At 41.0% G+C, this 20,983-nt stretch overlaps 1 protein-coding gene across 3 annotated transcripts in view; it reads left to right on the forward strand.

The window, feature by feature from the left end:
- LOC114553120 (zinc finger protein 239-like) overlaps positions 1–20,983 on the forward strand; it is a 52,331-nt gene that overhangs the window by 24,040 nt on the left and 7,308 nt on the right. The window contains exons 1-4 of one of the 3 annotated variants that reach the window (XM_028574287.1): positions 6,212–6,291; positions 7,750–7,902; positions 15,708–15,907; positions 16,473–16,644. In XM_028574287.1, the coding sequence (XP_028430088.1) occupies positions 7,810–7,902; positions 15,708–15,907; positions 16,473–16,644 (465 nt within the window). In that variant the 5' untranslated portion in view covers positions 6,212–6,291; positions 7,750–7,809. Of the gene's footprint in view, positions 1–6,211; positions 6,312–7,749; positions 7,903–15,707; positions 15,908–16,472; positions 16,645–20,983 lie in introns of those variants that run through there. The other 2 variants (XM_028574289.1, XM_028574288.1) reach the window with 2 other exon arrangements.

Consider the following 20,983-nt stretch of genomic DNA (forward strand, 5'->3'; position numbering starts at 1 on the left):
GCGTGTGGAGAGGACAGTGAGGTTGTTGTGTTTTTAGAGGTTCATACTGTCATTTTAAGCCGAAAAAGTGTGTCTGTCAGTTGGTTACAGAGCTCCGTGCGAGCACAGGCTTTTATGACTGTCAATATAGCCAGCATCTACCGTTAGCTACTCCGCTGTGCTGTGGAGTAACGTCTGGCTACGTGAGACTAGCATCTACCGTTAGCTACTCCGCTGTGCTGTGGAGTAACGTCTGGCTACGTGAGACTAGCATCTACCGTTAGCTACTCCGCTGTGCTGTGGAGTAACGTCTGGCTACGTGAGACTAGCATCTAACGTTAGCTACTCCGCTGTACTGTGGAGTAATGTCTGGCTATGTGAGAAAAGCGTCTAGCAACATTGTTGTGAATGCTGCGGTCTCAGCCTGGCAACCTCCGTGAACTTCGAGTCTGGGCAGGAGGGGACGGGGGAGACGACTCTCCAGTATTTTGAATTGGTAGTGCAGTAACTATTTTAACCGCTAGCTGCCAGTATTACATACAATATTATATAAATTAAATATAATTAAAATACGCAAGTATACACATAAAATCAACACTCTACCTGGTGTTAAAAGCCAAAGAAAAGAGGTGGGTTTTAAGAAGAGTTTTTTAAAATTAGACCGAGAGGAGGCCTGTCTAATGTGCAGAGGAAGTCCGTTCCAAAGTTTTGGAGCTGCAACGGCAAACGCTCGATCCCCTCTGAGCTTAAGCCTAGCTTTAGGCACCATCAGGAACAGCAGGTCAGCTGACCCGAGAGATCGGCTAGGAGTTTAGGGGTGCAGCAGCTCAGAGAGGTAAGGTGGGGCAAGGCCATTCAAGTCTTTAAAAACAAATTAAAAGAATTTTACAATGAATCCTGAAATGGATAAAAGCCTGTCGGGATGCTAAAATGTCCCGGTTTACACCAGGAGTGGCGTGAGCCGATTTTGCCGGGTCTTCAGCCCCGAATGTTTTGAGTTTAGCCCCAAATGTAACTTTGTCCAGTTTATTCTTCCGAGGCGAATAGAACGGGTAGTTGCGTGTGGGGTCCGACCATGCTGTATTTGTTGCTATCACCTAGCAACCGTCTCTCCGTGAGGAATCCTAGCCAAATCAGTCTAATACATTGATGCCATCAACACAAAGTTTAGGAGCGCAATACCAATGATTTAGTTTGAAGTTCCTGTGACGTGACGTTTCCAGTCTACGGTTCAGACTCAACCACATGGAGCTCTGAAGCAGAACTGTTTAGTGTCCACTCTCTCTGTAAAATGCTGTGCAGCTTCAGGTTATAATGGATGCACTCAGCTGTTGACATGCTGCGGCAGATGTGTCGCGTTTGAGCTCCAGCATACATTGATTCAGAAAAAGGTAGAAATAGGTGCATCAAAATTCACCAGAATGCAGGAAATAACTTAATCATTTTAATTCTTTTGGTGTTATTGGAATAAATAACACTTAAAAAATTTTTTTTTTAGAAAAATCTTAACATAAATCTCAAACTGAACTGAAAAAGGCTGTTGCTGCAATTTTGTTAATTTTAACGGAAAAAAAAACACTTATTAGATGAGGAGCCTATGATCCAAATAATGAAGTTAGTCTGTCTGTCTGACCTGGGCTGGCACATGTTCACGTTAAAAAAGCACAAGCACTACAGTCACGCGCAAAGTGTCCCGGTTTCAGCTACCTGATCTGGTCACCCTAGGTTATGTATGTTTTATTTGAGTGATTATTAATATCTCAGTAAGATGCTGAAAACAATGTTTGTTATGTGTGTTACTGAACAGTTCCTCGCATCATTCCCCATAGACCCCCATGTGGAAAAATCGGTTTTGGACTATGACGCTAATTTCACACTTCATAACAACTATTTATCTAACTCACCTGTTTAAATTGTATCAAGGCTTAAATCAGCAGAATGTCACTAGCTTCAAAATATTAAGAAAAAAATTGGTAAGAAAACCTATTAGAAATACATGTCTAGCATTTGTAGTAAACCGCTTGAAAATCAGTTGGAAATTCAGGGAGAAATTATGATTTTAATTGTGGATAGACCTTCTGCCTCCATAGACACACATGCATTAGGAGGAGCACAATGTTTGTTAGGAAATGGCCGCCGTGTCAACATATCGCTCCAATAAACCGCAGCGGCCAATGTGGTAACTACGTACTGTATGTGTATATATATATCTATGGTATCCCAGAGGCTTCTTCAGTGGATTAGACACATGAGAACAGCTGGTTGTATTCGGGGGGAAGTTTGCGAGTTTTTGGCTTATTCTAGGATTTTTAAGCCATGTATAATCATTTGTTTTGTTAATTTGATCTGTCCTCTTCTTAAATAAACTGAATTGAATTGAACTTCGACATTTATTTTCTTCCTTCTTTACAGGTTTATTCTTTTTTATGAGACTCATGACATCATTCTTCAGTTTATCACAAACATTAAGGAAGGGTAAAAACTAATCTGAAAAGTAACTAGAAAATGCATTTCCTGCAGAAAAAGCTTGTGAATGCTAAATTGCTAAATTGCTAAAGTTTAACTAGATTGCTGGCTTTAATGTGAAAGAAGGGGAAGCAGTAAGAATAGTTGGAAAAGTTGGAATAGTATTTATAAGTTTACATGGAGCTCAGCGCAAATTCTTTCAGGAAGACTTCTAAACATAATCACTTCTCACACCACTGAATGGATCAAATCGCCGTCAGATGGGGCTGGGTTTACCCAGTCTAGCCTATTTCTACTTTGACTTTAATCTTTAGTTTAGTTTTGTCACTAAACTATTTGTCTCATTCAGAGACCAGAGACCCAAACGGGGCTGAGTCTGTCAGAAGGTCTGAGATCTACCGTATCAGCAGAGCAATCACGTAATGTACAGCAGAGTATGGTGCAAGTAGCCTATAGATTATTTTCTGAAATATAGTGACTGTATTCTTGTAATAGCCTAAAATATGTTCAGTGAACCAAAGTTGCCTACATCAAACGTCAGTTGTCAACAATTGTCACCAACTGGGGAACTCTGTTTTCAAAATCCAGCCCAAGTCTCCCACGTTGTTGTTGTTGTTGTTGCAGCACATAACCGGGTTCCTTTTGTTCCTCACACTGAGAATGAAATCAAGTTTGGAAATGTCTGCTCTCGATATGTTTAGAAACTTAATCATATCTAAACAAACTCATCGAAGCAGAAGCGAATATCCAAATGTCTCGTTGCTAGGACTACACAATGCTGGGATGTTAACCACGTGACTTCATCCATCTTGGCTGTTGCATCGCGATAATAAATCCATTTGAGTAAAGTAATCAACAGGCTATCTGCCCGTGTTAAGTAGGGAGGGATGGTTAGGAAACGAGATGTAATGCATACCCCTCCGTTTTTTCTTCTTCTAATAGTTGTCATGAAACGAGGAAGGGACATAGCGTTTTTAAATAAATTAAAAGGGTGATAGAATGATTACATAGGATTTCGCATTGCATTGGGGGATATTCCTATCGGCTTGAATGCGTCCTGCTCGGATCATATCGTAATGTTCTGTATTAGCCTATTCTGTAATATTTCCCCGGTAATAACACCGAAATAATATTATTAAAGTAAAGAAAGAAGTGGGACGGAGTAGAGACGCAGACGTACCGCAGTCTGTGGAAATACACACATTGACTTTAATGGAAACCTAATTGTAAAGTTGTTCGGTCTGATACCGTAACTAATGAGGTGGTTTTAACCTGGAGTGACCTGGCTGACGCGCTGATGTTAACACAACCCGGTCTCACGCCAGGTCGTTATATAGTCACGTTATTGTAATCTATTAAGTCGTGGACAGGTTACGTAAATGCCGTTTTTTTCGTGTATATGCAATGACTTTTGAACGTGTACAGGTCACGCTTTTCGAACCTGCTGCTCTGGGGGACGCGACAACGGGGAAATGAGGCGCCACAATAACAAGACGGTTGGGGTTAGGAAAAAAAGGAACGGGGAAAGGAACCGTCACACACGGGACGCGCCGACAAAGGAACTGCAACACGCGGGGTGCGATCCCCGGTCTCCGGGGTGAAAGTCCTGTGTTTTCTGACCCTTCCACCACCCCGACCAACCTCCCTACGCGGACTTTCGCCTTATCAACTACTCGCTACTCGCTTTCGTTCTGGGCTCACGAAATATGCTTCCCATTAAAATGCATTGCTTTCAATTTCGTAATGGCCACACGAAAAAAACGGGATTTACGTAACCTGTCCACGACTTAATAGATTACAATAACGTGACTATTACACGACCTGGCGTGAGACTGGGCTGTGTTAACATGCTGTTTAGCGTTCAAGAATTGTCTGACAATGTTGCATTGCAGATTAACAATATGTTTATTTGGTAAATTGTGCAGCATGAAATGTCCATTATTTCACGTTTTCAGCGATAAATCCATAAACAATTAGACAACCTTAGAACAAAGGCTTTGGCGCCAATGCACTCCAGCATCACAGCATTCGGTGTCACAGCGTTAGCGGTCAAAAACCATTTGCCCTTTCCGGGCCAAACACCTGCCAGCAACAATTTGGAGCTCACCTTTATAACCTCGCCCCAAGTAATACCACAGCGACACCCTATGTACATACAAGAAATCACACCCAAAGTCTGAACACTTGAAACAACATATTTGGCTCTTACACTAATGTCGACGTTCTGCATCCAGTGGAAATTGGCGGTAAGTCAACTGACTTGAACTTGACGTGAAAGTATAAGCGGAGCGTCTGTTTTATATCGTTATTTATTCCATACATGTGCACGGCTCTGTTCATCTGTCTCCATCATTACACACAAGGGAACTGGCATACATGGCATACATGCAGTATGAGAAACTGTAATACCTCAAATATAACAACCAACACTATTACCGTAATGTATTGATAAGAGTGTTATCCAAAAATTATATTTAACACACATACATATTTTGGAAAGAAGACAGTGTTACAATTTATGACACAAATAAATGTGTAAAAACGACTCTTCAGAGCTCTCCTCATAGAATTTAATGTGAAATGTAACATATTCACACTCTGTGTATCATCTGTTCATTCTGTTGTTAGAGAGAGAGAGACACACAGAGAGAGAAGTGTGAATTTTTCATTTAATAACCTTCTGACATTTTATCTTCCCTGTTTGTATTTTCTGTGACTGAATGTGGTTTTAAATCTGTTGAGGTGTGTTCAGACTGAAAGCAAAGACACTGATGATGTCATACAAAGTCAGAAAATAGAAAGCAAACTGTTTCCAGAGGACACTAAAGAATGATGGAGCAGCAGGAAACAGACCAGGTCAGATAGTAAACAGCTGATTTATTCATCTGACTTGTAGAATAACCTCAATGATTGAATTGTTTTAAATGTCTGGGAATGTGGAACAACTAAATGCAAAATAAATTAAATAAAACAAGGCCACATGCTGATTATTTGTGACTTGATTTGATGGATTTATTCTTCCTGTTGTGTCTGTGTTTAAACTCCTAATTAAAAGGTAAAGTTTCCATCCACTAAAAGTTCTGTTGTTGCCGCTGACAGACTCAGATTATTATTCTAAGTGTCTGACAACATTATGGAAAGGATCCCTACAGAGATAGAGCTTTTAGTTAAAGAGTAAGATCCTTTTAGTTTAACATGAAACAGCCCCGAAATCACCATCACCAAACTCCACCAGACTCCATGTAAATAATCAGGACTTTTAGTGTGTATAGAGCCAGCATATCGCCACATGTAAATGGGTGAATTAAGGGTTTATTTCAACTAAACCAGAGTGGTGATTGTTGGAACACTGGAACCAAGACAGCTTTCGATATGTATTTTTCTTTTTCTATTGACTATAAATGAAGTGTGTTTAATAATCAAGAAATAGCTATTTTATTTAAATGGAGTCTGGTGGAAATATACATTTAAATGCTTACATTATATTTAGTTATTTCTCTTCATACTTACAAATTGTTTTAATTATTTAAGTGCTGTACATTATTTAATACTCAAGTACAGTACAAGTACCTGGAGTTAAGTCCAGTACTTGAGTAAATGTCCTCAGTTCCAGTCCACCACTAACTGATTAATGAACTGAATGTGTATCTGTTGTTCCCCTCCTGACCTCCAGGTGGCGGCGTTCTTTCATTTTAAACTTTAATCTGAAAAACCCTGACTTGGAGGAAACTGGAAGTCTCGTTGCTTCACTGTGATCTCGGGCTGTCGGCGGGATAGTTGTGTTGTTTATTAGTGAGTTTTAAACATAGACAGTATAAGAACGGTTTTAAGAAGACAGAGCTCCAGGTAAACCCGCACACAGTCAGGTAAACACTTTAATAACTGTTCTTTTACACGGCTATTAAAGCGAATAGAAACCAGAGCTGCGCATGCGTTAGCTTCCCATTCTGCTGTTGCTAAGATTCAGGTAAACAGAACGTCCGTTGCTGAGCAACAATGTGCTCCGTTAGTTGCTCCTCTGTAGTTCGGTGGGCTCGGTGAGATTCGGGGCTGAAGTTGTAACATTGTTGCATTTTTTTTGCATTGTTGCATTTGGTTCGGTTTGCGTCACACTGCACTTTATCAAACGCAGCAAACAGTGGAAACACACGTCACGTGGTGGAAGCAGTCGCTTGTTGATTGGACAGAATATCAGAGGGAAACTCTCCGAAATAATGAAGCTCCACTACATTTCTACCGTGTTGGCTTTTCTGGTTCTGCTTTAGTGTTTCTAATATTTTAGAGGAAGGTGAACAATGGGAGCAGCGTCACGTGGTGGAAGCAGTCCAGAGGGTGGGGGGAGGGGTGTCTGGGTGTCCTCCCCCAGGGAAGTTTTGAGCGTCAGCAACTGCATTATTGCTGCTTTTGGATACGGTTTAATGCACCAATTTAGGGTGGAAATACCTTTATTTAGCCTATACTAAGAAGAAAATAACAGTTGACAATTCAAAATATATAAAAAATATAATGTAAAGTATGTTGTTGCGTATCATTGGGCATTTTTAAGTGGGTATATGGAAATCCTGGAGTACTGTGTATTCCTGTGTATCACGTAGACTACACCACTGAAACTAATCTGCACACCCATTACATATGGATCTGAAAGTTCTCATCCCTTAAACCAGATATTTAAGTCTGTAAACTGTGTGAAAGGTTGAAACTGCAGGCTAGTAAATGCTCTGGTTTTGGTCCACTTCCTGTGTTTGGGTCGGATCGCGTTCCCACCTGAACCGGGACCCCCGTTTTCAAGCGGACCAGAGTTCTGGTGTTTGATCTGAACCGAGTTCAGATTGAGGACAGTAAAGCTGTTAGTGTAAGTTAGCACACCTAAACAACGGAGTCTGAGTGAGACAGGAAGACAGCTGTCTCCGAGATGACGTCATCTTCTGCCTTCTGTAGAAGTGGTGAACTTACAGCTCGCAGCACTTTAATCACATATAGTGGGGAGCTTTGGACTGATATCTAGTGTCGGCAAAATCACTTTTTATTGAGTTTCCTTTTTCCTGAAATGCTCTGAGTGAATTTAATCTAAAGAAATGTTGACCTTTTGTTGTGCAGTTGTTTATATTTATTCCCAGTTTAATATAATGCTGTTTTCTCCAAACTACTCCGAGTTCATTGTGTAGCGAGGAAGGAAATGGAACAGTTCTCCAGCCTCTGCTTTGAGTTTGCCGACTGTTGTTTTAGTTGTGTGTGGATGTGAGGAAAAGGAGAGGAGACAGCAGCTCCTGAATATCTCTGCCTGCTTTGATTTGTACTGAACAGAATCCAGAGTGAGTCCAGCAGCCCCAGTGGACATCTGCTGGATTTCAGGACAAGAGAGGAATGGAGGAGGACAACCAGAACCAGGAGCAGCGGAGCAACAAGGTCCCCAGAAGACAAGCAGCAGACTGGGACTCTGATACCAGCCATGTTCAGGTCAGTGTTCAGGGGGGTATCACACAAAAGTAGAATTTATAAATCCAGGAGAACTGATGAAGAGAGGCTTGACCTAGTCTAATCTGTGCAGCCTGGCTTGGTGTGTCTCAAAAAAGCCAAGTCAGACTGAGGAGGAGAGACTAGGTGGAGTCAGGCTGAGGAGGAGAGACTAGGTGGAGTCAGGCTGAGGAGGAGAGACTAGGTCGAGTCAGGCTGAGGAGGAGAGACTAGGTTGAGTCAGACTGAGGAGGAGAGACTAGGTTGAGTCAGGCTGAGGAGGAGAGACTAGGTGGAGTCAGGCTGAGGAGGAGAGACTAGGTTGAGTCAGGCTGAGGAGGAGAGACTAGGTCGAGTCAGGCTGAGGAGGAGAGACTAGGTCCAGTCAGACTGAGGAGGAGAGACTAGGTCGAGTCAGGCTGATGTAATTTTGATTAGGGATGTTAACCGATGACCGTTTGACCGGTGGTTGACCGTTTCAACGTTAACCGGTCAAAATTATTGTTAGTTGGTTAAAAAAAAAAAGTGATCTCTAAATTAGGCAATTATAGATATTGGAATAAACGCTACTACAGTTAGCCATCTCATTTCAATATTTTTTTTTTGTGAAGTGAAATAATCCCTCACGCAAAATTTTTCATAAGGCATAAAAAAAAAATTGTTTGTTGAGGTCATGGGTCGATAGGGAATTTATTTTATTTTTTATTTTTATTTTTTTCCCAGTGGCAGCAAAGGATAAGCAGGAATTTTTTTTTGCCTTTACAGTAGCGATGGATACTCAATATTTTCATAACATAGCCTACCTGTTACTACATGTACAGTTGTCCTAAATAAATTGAAAACATGTAATTCACGTGCATATTAAGTAGCCACGTGTATTTGTTTTGGTCTTATAATACAGCCACAGGTTTACCGCTGCATCGCAAGAGTGCTGTACAAAAATGTAATTATAGTTCGCCTTAAATGTTTTTATTTGTGTATTTGTTTAATTAGTATAATTTCTTCCCCAAGCTTATAAAATAAATTTGGGTCGCACATTAATTGACAGGGTCGGTCGGAAACCGGAACCAAACAATTAATTTTGTTAGGCCTAATCGCCTGTTTTAGCATTCTGAAGGTGCCTGTTTTATCCATTGGTTGTATCCTGTTGCAGTCTATTAGGCAATATTCCGCATAAAATGGGCTTATATTTGGAAACACATTACATCTGCATTTCAGTGGTAACAGATAAGGTGATGATGATCATCATCTTTCTTTATTATTGTTAGCACTACACTCAAACTAAAGCGGCGTCTCTTCGGAGTGGTCATTTTCTCAAATGAGCCGCGGCAATGTTTCTAATGAGCTTCTAACGCTAGACAAACGACTTTATTTTAAACGCGATCACCTGGCTTGTACCCAAACTATTTCGAAACTAAGGAGCCATTTGTCCTCCGATTACATACAAGCTCCTCTGCGCCGCATTTGCGGGACTTGTTTCGCTGTAGGGGGATTTGTGTGTGTGTGTGTGTGTGTGTGTGTGTGTGTGTGTGTGTGTGTGTGTGTGTGTGTGTGTGTGTGTGTGTGTGTGTGTGTGTGTGTGTGTGTGTGTGTGTGTGTGTGTGTGTGTGTGTGTGTGTGAGAGAGATGCGACAGAGTTGAGAAATTGCAGGCGCGGCTCGAAATGGCTGTTATTTCAAATTGCGTAGCATATTTTAAACTAAACGGTCAACCGGTTTCAACCGGTTAATGAGGCTCGGTGACCAGTCAAGAATGTTTTTTAGTTTTCGCCATCCCTAATTTGGATAGATGAGTGTTCACGACTTTCCTTACCACACCGCGAGGTTGATAACAGATTTCCTGACGCTAAAATGGAGAATAATCTTTGTTCATACTTTATCCAGAGTGAGCAGCAGCTTCTTGTGGAAGTATGATAACGTGAAACACATTGTTTGTAAAGAAGAAACACGGCTGCTGTAATGAAACAGCGAGAGAAAGAGAGGCAGACGATCACGGACCGACTGAATGTATAAGCAGCCTAAAAATCTACATTTACTGACCACTGCTCTGAATTTGAACCGTCATAATCATACCATTCAAGCATTAGGTTACTCATCATTTGCATAAATTAACAGTTGTACTCTTTGCCTTAAAAGTAAGCAGAAGATAATGTTACTCAGGACATTTACCATGAAGATCCATTTTCTACAACGCTAGAATATGATGCATAAATATCTCTCTCACTGGCCCTCATTTATCAACCTAACGTAGAAACCAGCGCAGATATGAGCGCAGAAATCATCTTACGACAGGCTTCACGTGGGATTCATGAAACGTTCGTATCACACCAATCCAAGCGTAAGAATGGTCGTACATTGATAAATGCGGCGGCTGGAAACGATCGTCATTTAAATATCACGGCCCAATATATTCTGGGTTTTGAGGCCTCGCCCCTACAATTTACGACATGGCGAGACGTAATCCGGCTGAGAAGCGGCACTTTTTCAGAGGTGGAGATTAAAACCCTGATATCTTAAGTTTATTTGCACTGACGTGTGTACTATTTGGCAGACTGAAAACTGGTATTAAAGGCTGTAGAAAGAATGCAGAATGGAAAGAGATCACTGATGCGCTCAACAGTGTTGCCGTATTAAATCGGACTCCAGCTGAAGTTTAGCCTATTTAATTTATACATCCTTGACACATTTTATATAGCCTTACAGTAATATAAGGCTTCTGTTGCAATCTCTTAGGCCTACATGTAGGTGTAGCCTACTTATATTTAAATAAACACACGGTAGCGGAGTTTATACAGTCTTTTATTTTACTGATTTTTTGTTCATGAGTCAGAACAAGGCAACGGCTGAGGGAGAGCGCTGGTCCCCCCGCGCTGGACCACCACCTCAACCCTGACAGCAGACGGGCTGGAAAAACAAGCCGAAATAACTCGGTCAATGGCAGAAATAAATTGTTCACTTGAAAGAGAAACAAAAACCTGAAGAATAAATAAAAATGTGCATCGTCATGCCTGTATTGAATATCATTGCCAAACATAACACTATAGGCTTTTAAAGACCTTTTAAAAGCGAGGAATAATATCCTGTCTCCTTCGTATAGCCCCGAGTTGGGGCTGTGCTGGATACTGCTCTTTGGGCATCAGGTCATCTGGCTCCATCAGTACATTTATGGCACACAGTTTTCCTGCGCAATGTTGTGCTGACCGGCTCATAGAGGTCTTCTAAAAGAGCCAGATCTGCCATTGCCAGACCTGCCAACATGTACGCATTTTGCGTACTCGGCACGCATTTTGACCCTTCAGTACGCTTGTACGATTCGCTGTTCTCTAGGTACGCATTTTGTTGCATCTCTCATTTCTCCGGTTTCAGTTTCTATGCAATCTACATCTATGACGTTGATTCTGCCGCTGAGGAGTGGAGTGAAAAGTTTTCAGCTAATCAGAGCGCTGCATTTTAACCCTCCGCCCACCTGCCCCTCCCTTCTTATATACTGTATATGACCTCTCCTAGTAGCCAAATGCTTCGCGCGTATAATTCAATTCAGTGCCTCAGCAAGCCAGGCTGTCCGGATAACAGTAGGCTTGCATGTCATGGCTGAACCGCCTCAAAAAAAGGTTCGGAACATAGACAGTATATATCGGAACGATTTCGTAATGGGAGAGATGGCCTTTCCTCCACATGTCCAGGCTACCTCACAGAGACGGTATATAGAAGCTCATCACCCGTTCTGCACCGTGTGCAAGACAGACAACGACATCAGTCGCCAAGAGGCAACAGGTAACCAACACAGTCCCGTAAACAAATACTCCCCACCCCTCAAAACATAATGATATTACAAATAAATGGATGATAAGAAAATAGGGTTCATAGTGTCCATCAGTGCGCGTTACAGTTCAGTGGTTGAACTGACTCTAGAGATACATTTGCGACACGGACATCATTTTCCGGAGTTGTTTACGCTGCGTTGCAGCGAGCTGTCCCGTCACTGTTCCCCGTGGTCAGAACCAGAACCAGAGACGGTAACTGACAACATCTGTGTCCTGTCAGTGGCGACAGCAATGTGACCGAGCAACTGACAGATAACATGTCGAGAATTAATGTTTATTAATATTAATAATACTAATATTACATTTTATCAGCGGTGGAAAGTAACTATAGCCGTCGGTATACTACCGTCGGCTACTTTAATTCAATTTTAATTGGGTGTTTTTCATTTTCTCCTACTTATTAGGCTACTTCGTCAAGTAGGCTATTGAACGTTTTACTTAACTATTTATTTTATAGCTTTAGTTACTTTGCAGCGTCAGATTAATAATACAAAATAATATGAATAAATTATGTTGCATTTCATATTCACAAGCTACCTGCAAAGAATACTTCTGCTTCTATTTTGGTGAAAGTAACGCAAAAGTAGTGTAAGCATTACAATTCAAAGACAATAATATTGTAATATAACTAATTACTCTCAAAGATAGTAACTAGTAATCAATAATGGATTACATTTTGGAATTAACTTGCCCAACACTGGTGTCAATAGGCTAGCCTATCACACCGTCCATCCTTCCCATTAGTTGGGGGCAATTAGAAAAGTGGTGGAATGGCTAGAAAACTAAAAGGTTTTAGAAAGGCCAGGTGCTGATTAACGTCAGATAAAGGTAACAGTTAGGCTATTTATGTGATGTGATGGCAACTGACATAATGCAATGTCACCTATGTCAAATTTGTAAAAGCGTATCTGAAAATATCTGACCCATGTTATTTATTAGCCTATAATTGTGTCTCTGTCAGGCTTCAATCTGTGTTTTTTTTAGTAGTTGCTTTAGGCCTATTTAAAGTTGCTTTATGAGTAAATCATTACTTGGACTAGTTCATTTCCCTTCAGTAATCAGAAGAAGGCTACGTGTTAACCTGGTCTGACTCTCATCTTTAACACAGAAGTACTTAGGCATATTTATTAGCTCTCTCTGCCGCCTGTTGGTTAGACTAACAAATATATGGGCACAAAATATTGGACAGGATATAAGAAAACATTTGTATAGTCGTTTCACTACGCGTACAGCCGTTCATCCACTCCTCTACACAGTAATAATAATTTATTGTAATCTAGAAGGTAGTGATGAGCCAAACAATGTATTTCCAGGTGGAAGAAGTTTCAATGGGCTATGCCTCCTGTACAACAGTTATTTTTGAAATCAATGTTAGGAGTGATATCCGTAATTGTATAACATTTATGGTCTACTTGTATATGGTTATGGAGTAATAAAAAAATCGGATTGGTGAAATTATATTATGTAGTATGGTGTTAGGTATCTCATAGTTTTCTCATTGGTGAGTGCAACAGTGGAGTGTATATTGGCGGTGGGCTGTCGGTGATTTGTGCGCGCACGGGGTGTACTCACTATGCTGCACCGCAAATCCACACTGACTCAAAAACTTGCGTACACCACCGTGCCGTACGGCAACGTCCATATTGATAAATCTCAAAGTCACCGTGGTTTTGGGTGTACGCCAGGTTTACGCTGGAAATTTGCTGTACACACTTTTGATAAATGAGGGCCACTCTGTTTCTCTCTCTCATGGGCTAAAACTAGAGCTGAACCGATTACAACTTTCTAGGCCGATTCCGATTTTCTTGGAGTTATGTCAGCCTATACCGATTTTTAGCCGATTCAGAAGTAATTTTTTCTAACCACTTCAAAGCACACACACACATTTATTTTCTATCTTTTCTTTAATAGAAAAATTTACATTTTGCATAGAATATAGAACATTGTTTAAATAGATAATTGATCGCTATAAAATACAACTATATAAATGACTCCTGTTGTGGAAAATTCAAACACATCTAAAGTGCAATGTTGTAGAAGAACCATTTCCTTTTTTTCACATCCAATATCCAACTAAATAAATTTGATAAATTTAGCAAACCGAATTTCTGTATGTATGAAAACATAAACAGGTAATGGAAATAAAATAATATATAAATAACAAATAAAAATAAAATGAATATAGCCTTGCAGTATAAAGATATTTCTCAAAACACACAGACACAGGCCTGTTTGAATGTTACCTGAAAACAGCGTGTAGTTACTTTTTTGGCAAGTTTGATTTATGTGTCGTGCATAAATATGAACAATGCCGTTGCTGTCAACAGGCTTATCTGCTAACGTTAGCTACCGACGGTTACCTTGGAACAATCCAGCAAATAGACGGTACCGTAGAGTACCGTTACCTGAAACGGATGATTAAACGTTACTGCTCATTTTGCAGTTGTAGTTGCAATGTTTCCCCATTGGAATGAATGGAAACATAGCTATAGCTAGCTTCCTCCTATCGAGACCTTTCCAGTTCACAAAAATGTATTAAACTGAAATCGGTCAAAAACGTTAGCTTTGTAAGACCATATAGTATGTGTTATATACATGTCATGACGAAATTCAAAGTGTAAATATACGCAATGTATGTCGAAAGCCCGTGGAGCCCTGCAGGCTGCCCATATCTCTACACACATGTACAGCACTTTATATATTGCCCTTAGTAACTGACTTAATTTAAAACACATTTGGCCACTTTATCAGCCTTTTCTAATAATCTCAACACCAGCAGTAATATATTCATCAAACTTCTAACAACAATATGAACCTAACTATATAATAACTTATAACTTATCTGCCTCTGCTTTTGTGAAACCGAGTCAAGGCTAAATTCATTCAGGATAACAGGAATATCCCGGCTTAATCCCTTATCCTGGTTATGTGCAATAGCCCCCAGGACACAACAACCACTCTATAGTAATAGAGGGCTATTTCACAAAACCTAGATAGTGGATTAGACAAACTTTTTTTTTCTTCTTTTTTATGTTATTGACAATAGAGCTTTCTGAACGGTCTGTGGAATAGATCAACAAAGAGGAGAGAAAGCAGAATGCCCGTAAATGACAGCTAAGCACAGTACAGACTCTCACACTGAGCTGAAATGGAAACACTGTGCTAAGATAAAGCCGATGTTTTCACCCATCTTCCCAAACTGTTGCCTGTTATGTAGATAGCTTCTCAGCCAGTTCAAATAACCCCCCTGATACCATACCATTTAAGATTACTGATTCATCTGTCAGGATTTATTGCTTCTTCACGTCTGGTTCCTAAACGGTTTAGAATAGTTTGTTCCTTTGTTCAAACACATCAACGCGTGGTCTCACACATGCACTTACTCAGACATTCTGGGATAAGAGAAAAAACACTTTGGCTTGTTTGCATTTCTTTAAACCAATCACAATCGTATCGGGCGGCGCTAAGCTCCGGACACAACGACTTTGGCTCTGCAAAATAGTCTCAGGAAGGAACTTGTTTAGGTGGAACATTTTCAGCCTGATGGAAGAAACGCCATCTGTATGTTCCCAGAAGGAACCATCCAGGCCTGCCTTGTTGCTCTAAACTTTCCATTTTCAGCGTGTAGCTTGCTAACTCAGTTTGTTGTTGTTTTCCGAAACGAGTTTTGCAAGGCGAAGAACATCTGGCGATTTTCTGGTAAATGAACTGTCGTTGATTGAGGCTACTGTGCATGTAGCTCCAGTTAATGACTGTTGTGGCTTACATTTTAGTAGTTATTTCAGTTTTAATGCAGGAGATACTTCACACTCGGAAGTCCTATGGATTGGTCACCTCATCAGCCCTTGCATTTTCTCCATTCAAACAGAACATTTGAAGATAGTAAAACATGATAAACTATAATTCACTCCCACCTCCCATTAGTTCTTCTAACCCTTGTACTGTATCATTATCTCTGCATGTTTCCCCCTTGGGTCTACCAAAGGAGCCCTCAGCAGACGTCAAGCTGGCGACCGGAGCAGGAAAGAAGGGCAAGAAGGCAGAGGAGGAGGAGCAGCCTGCACCACCTCCTGCAGCTGCAGCAGTGAAGGAGGAGGAGGAGGAGTATGTGGTGGAGAAAGTGTTGGACCGCAGAGTGGTGAATGGAAGAGTAGAGTTCCTGCTGAAATTGAAGGCGTTCTCAGAGTAAGTATGAGTCTATATTATTAATACTTGGTGCTCTTGGTCCTGAGATCGATCGATCGATCGATCGATCGATCGATCGATCTATCTATCGAGTGAGTGCATGATACAAAGCCAAAATTTATGCTATAGATTATTTGCAATTTTTAAATGAACAAGAGATAGATAGATAGATAGATAGATAGATTGATCTATCTATCTATCTATCTATCTATCTATCTATCTATCTATCTATCTATCTATCGATCGATCGATCAACAGGGTCTTCTTTCCCCGCTGATTCTGCCAAGCCCGTCCCTTGGCTGTGGTCGATCGATCTATCTATCTATCTATCTATCTATCTATCTATCTATCTCTTGTTCATTTACAAATTGCAAATAATCTATAGCATAAATTTTGGCTTTGTATCATGCACTCAAAGTTGAAGGTTTGGTATTTTGACCCTAAGTTGCAGACCCGCAAATAACCTTACAAAAAGAAATAATACCAATTAGCAATTAGAGTGAGAATGTATTTCCTAAAAACAAAGCCTGAGGAGATTTTCTTCTGTCTACACTCACCTTTCCAGTGAGGATAACACATGGGAGCCGCAAGACAACCTGGACTGCCCCAACCTTATCGCCGAGTACATGCAGAAACACAAGGAGAAGGAGGAGGAGGAGAAGGGGGGCAAGAGGAAAGTTGTCAGTGAGGCCTCGGGAGACTCAGAGGAGCGAGGGAGCAAGAGGAAGAAGGAGGAGGTGAGTGAAGGAAAGCGATTACTCCAGACTGAAGAGTCCCAGAAATCTAATCTCAATATTAATGAATATGAATACAGTGCAGAAAAGGGAGAAATTTAAATTATTTATTAAAAATGTAACAATAAAATAACAATAATAACTTATTTCACCAGTAAGTTGCTGTTAAATGACAAAAACATATGAGAAAAGGGTATTTTAAAATAACTTTGAATGCACCATGAGGTTTAGCCGTTTGAAGTTAACACAACATTTACGATATATTATGCAACCCTAGCTCCAACTGTTAATTTGTGCAAAAGATTAGTAGCCTAATCCTTGGATGGTATGATTATGATGGTTTCAGTTCAGAGCAGTGGTCAGTAAATGTATATTTTTAGGCTGCTTACACATTCAGTCGGACCGTGATCATCTGCCTCGCTTTCTCTCGCTGTTTCATTGCAGCGGCCGTGTTTCCTTTTTATAAATAATGGGTCTCATTTACCAATATCTTCCTAAGTTTTCTATTAAATATGTTCTTAAAAAAGTCCCTAAGAATAGTCTACATTGGATTCATGACGTGTTGGTAAACAACAGAAATGTTCGCACCTGTGTTCTTAGGATTGATGAATCCCACGTCTTCGTAATGATGAAATGAAAGCACGTGCCAGTTGTTCCTAATTAGCATAAGAAAACGCCCCGCAAATTCCCATATAAGGACATGACACTTCCTATGCACCTCCTGGGAAGTGGGAGACTATTTCAAATGTACTTTAAGTATTAAAAGTAAAGGTAGTTGCATAATGAGTTATTCTATTATTCCTATTTGCATATTACCATTTTAAATGGTAATATGTCCACTATCATAAACGAGGCCATGCTTTTAAAAAACTGTTCCTATCCTAACCAGCTTAAAACGGAAATATGTTGTTAGAATGTGGTTGGTTTTATTCTTGGATGTATTTTAAGGTTTTATTTTCTTTAACCATGTAAGCAAATAAAGTGTGTGAAGCAGCGGAAAAGGGAAGGAGATGTGAAGGGGTCCAGCCAAATAAATAAGATATTAACGTGTCTTACGCAGCCTGGCGGAGGAGTAAACAACGCTGTGGAGAGAAATAGATGTCAACTATGATTTTTAAATCGGGAATAATAAAAAACAAACATTTTCATTTTCACTTTTACTGGAGGCTGTATTACCGAGGGTCGGCAGCGCTGCGCCCGGGCTCTGGAGCACCGGAGCTGGCTTGGAAGCTGATGAAGGATCGGCAGTGCCCCATATATACTGTATATCTATGGCAACCAAACTTCAGTGATGAGACAAACGTGTGACGGTCAGGAAGACGTTTTGGCTGGGGGACTGATCAGAAGATGTAACAGATCATTGTAGAAATGTAGTGGAGTAGAAAGTATAGATAATGCTGCAAAATGTAACAATGTAAACGTCAAAAGTATGCACTATTGATTCTACTTAAAGTATAGATATGTGAAAAAATTTACTTAAGTACAGTAACGGAGAACTTGTGCTTTGTTATTCCATCACAGCATTTTGGCCCTATAAATAGCATGATCAATCACCAAATAACACAGGATTTAATCCGTTTAATTGCTGATGTAAATTGCAGTCTTAGGGCCCTATTTTACGATCTGAAACGCAAGTATGAAATGTAAAACGCATTGTGGGCGGCTCTCGGGCGCTGCTGCTATTATACTGGCGGGACAAATGACTCTTGCGGCCGATGCAAATCTTAAATGGGTTGGTCTGAAGTAGCTAGGTGTGGTTTAAGAGCAGGCGCGCTTGTTCCATGGCGGATTGCTATTATGATGGCGGATTTGCCTGGCGCACGCCAGTAATAAATGCCCGTCTTGACCGGGTGGCGATGTTGCTGCGGCGTCTCGGGCGCATCTCCTCAAGCCATGGAGCGTGAACCTCCAAACGCACCATCTGCTCCTTTTGCCCCTTCCTCCTCCCCCCCCCCACTCCATCTCCGTCCACCCGCTCCACTAGGAGCGCATCACGCATTACCCCCGGACCAGATTCCGTGGGAGTGTCCAATCCCACCGTAGTCCTCAAATATTTCCTCATTTATGTCATCAACACATCCATGATTCATGGAAATATTGTTTAAAACAACAAGCCACAAAGAATGCTGCGACTTTTTGAGGACTGTACTGTAAAGTTCCTCCTGACCTATCCAAACACCTGAAGCGCATTTTTAATAATATTTTTCCTTGTAATTATGTATGGTTTGCAAACATGGGAACTGCTGCGTCCGTTTAGATAAGAGAAGCAAAGTGTATGAGCGTTGTGCACACGCTACATTATGGCAAAGCATGTGCCCCTAAAATAGCATCTGAATAACGCGCCACTGACTTTAGACCAGGTTTTTCCTGGTCAGTGGCGGAATTGTTTTCTGAAACTGCAAAATAGCACCAGGGAACGTTTGTGCCGGAACACGCCTTTAATCAAATACATTCCCTAATTTACCAATGTGTTTCACGTTATCGAACTTCCATAAGAAGCTGCTGCTCACTCTGTGTAAATTATGAACAATGCTTATTCTCCATTTTAGCATCAGTAAATCTCTCCTCCTCAGCCTGACTCGACCTCGTCGCTCCTCCTGACTCCGGATTTCCACTAGATGCATATCGGCTGCGGACCGGCTCCGCTGCGTGTCTGCTGCGTGCTCCGCCGTCGGTCAATACCCACCAGGTCCGGATTTGTTGCGGCACGTCTGCAGCCATGACTGACAGCTGTAGTCATGAGTACCCACAAGTTCTCGAATTCACGTAGAATAGAGCCACAAAACCAAAAACAGTTTGTTTCCATCCAGAGGAGTAGAGGGGAAACAGCTCTGTGCTGTGTTTTCAAGGTGTAGTGCAGGGAAATATGATCCACCGTGAGCACAGTGTATTTTATTTTGAAAATTAACAGGATGTTTATTTTGTTTCTGTGCTCGATTTCCTATCCCGCACTATCTGCCGTATGCTGAATTGTTATGCAGCCAGTGGAAATACACACATTTACACACTTTAAAGGAAACCTAATGACTCCGCCGCCGTTTCGGAGCCGTTCTGCACCTGGTGGAAATCCACGGTAACTTGACGCATCTATCCGAATTACAACAGCCTGACTCGACCTAGTCTCTCCTCCTCAGCCTGACTTTGCCGTCATAAAACACAGAACACCAGGATGCTCTGATCAGACTAAGTCAAGCCTCACTTTATCAGTTATCCTGGATTTATAAATTCTACTGTTGTGCAATACCACTTTAACAACTCATTGATTTCATGTAATTCTGAGCCATTTGGTTACTTGTCAACACTCCATTTCTTTAAGCCTGGGGGGTTACCTAACACTATTTAACATTTCTTAAATTAAAATCTTTTGCTATGTTTATACCTCACATCCACACTACTGAGGTTAGCAGAGTTCCCCATACATTGGTTCTACTTGGATGCACCGCCCAGGTATATATACCGTATTTTTCGGACTATAAGTCGCTCCGGAGTATAAGTCGCATCCGTCAAAAAATGCGTCATGAAGAGAAAAAAAACATATATAAGTCGCACCGGACTATAAGTCGCATTTATTTAGATTATAAATACAAGAGTTATTCAACTACACAATAGCACACAGAACAATACGCTGAATACGGTAGGTGTCCGGTATGTTAACGTAACACATTAACAGTTATTGAACTATACAATAGCACACAGAACAACTAGCTAGCAGGGCGTGGAGCATGGAGGTATTAAAAGGCGTGGAGACGTAACTGCACCGTGAACGAGCCCCTCCAGACTCGTTCCTCCAGCTCTGGCCATCTAGCTTTCAGCCCACGATTAGCCGATTAGCTTTCTTTGTTTTCTTCATTGCAGTAAGAGTCACCTTTTCGCCAGTCTCCCTCATAAGTTTCTCCCTCATTTCAAACTCTCTTTCTGCTGCTCGATTACCGTTTTCGGCTGCATATTTTACTACCTGCAGTTTGTCTCTTTTCTTTCTCAGTTGTCTTTAGGAGGAGCGTTCTAGTTGTCACAAGCCTAGAGCGCCCTCTCGCGGCTGTAGGTAATGTTTTCAGTATGAATTAACATGTAAAAACATGTTAAATTATATATATATTTTGATATATAAGTCGCACCTGACTATAAGTCGCAGGACCAGCCAAAGTAGGAAAAAAAGTGCGACTTATAGTCCGGAAAATACGGTAATGTGAATTAAATTTTCTTTCCAAACAACGGTGAATTTTTTACAGCGCACACAGACCAGCTGCCTCTAGCCCCTCCCCCTCGCAAAGTTGTGTGCCGCATGCATGACAGCGTCAACGTTGCAGTTGCTCGGAGAGGCTATCCTTGCGTTAGTAGTAGC

Source organism: Perca flavescens, chromosome 3 (genome assembly GCF_004354835.1).
Source record: "Perca flavescens isolate YP-PL-M2 chromosome 3, PFLA_1.0, whole genome shotgun sequence".
Lineage (NCBI taxonomy): Eukaryota > Metazoa > Chordata > Actinopteri > Perciformes > Percidae > Perca > Perca flavescens.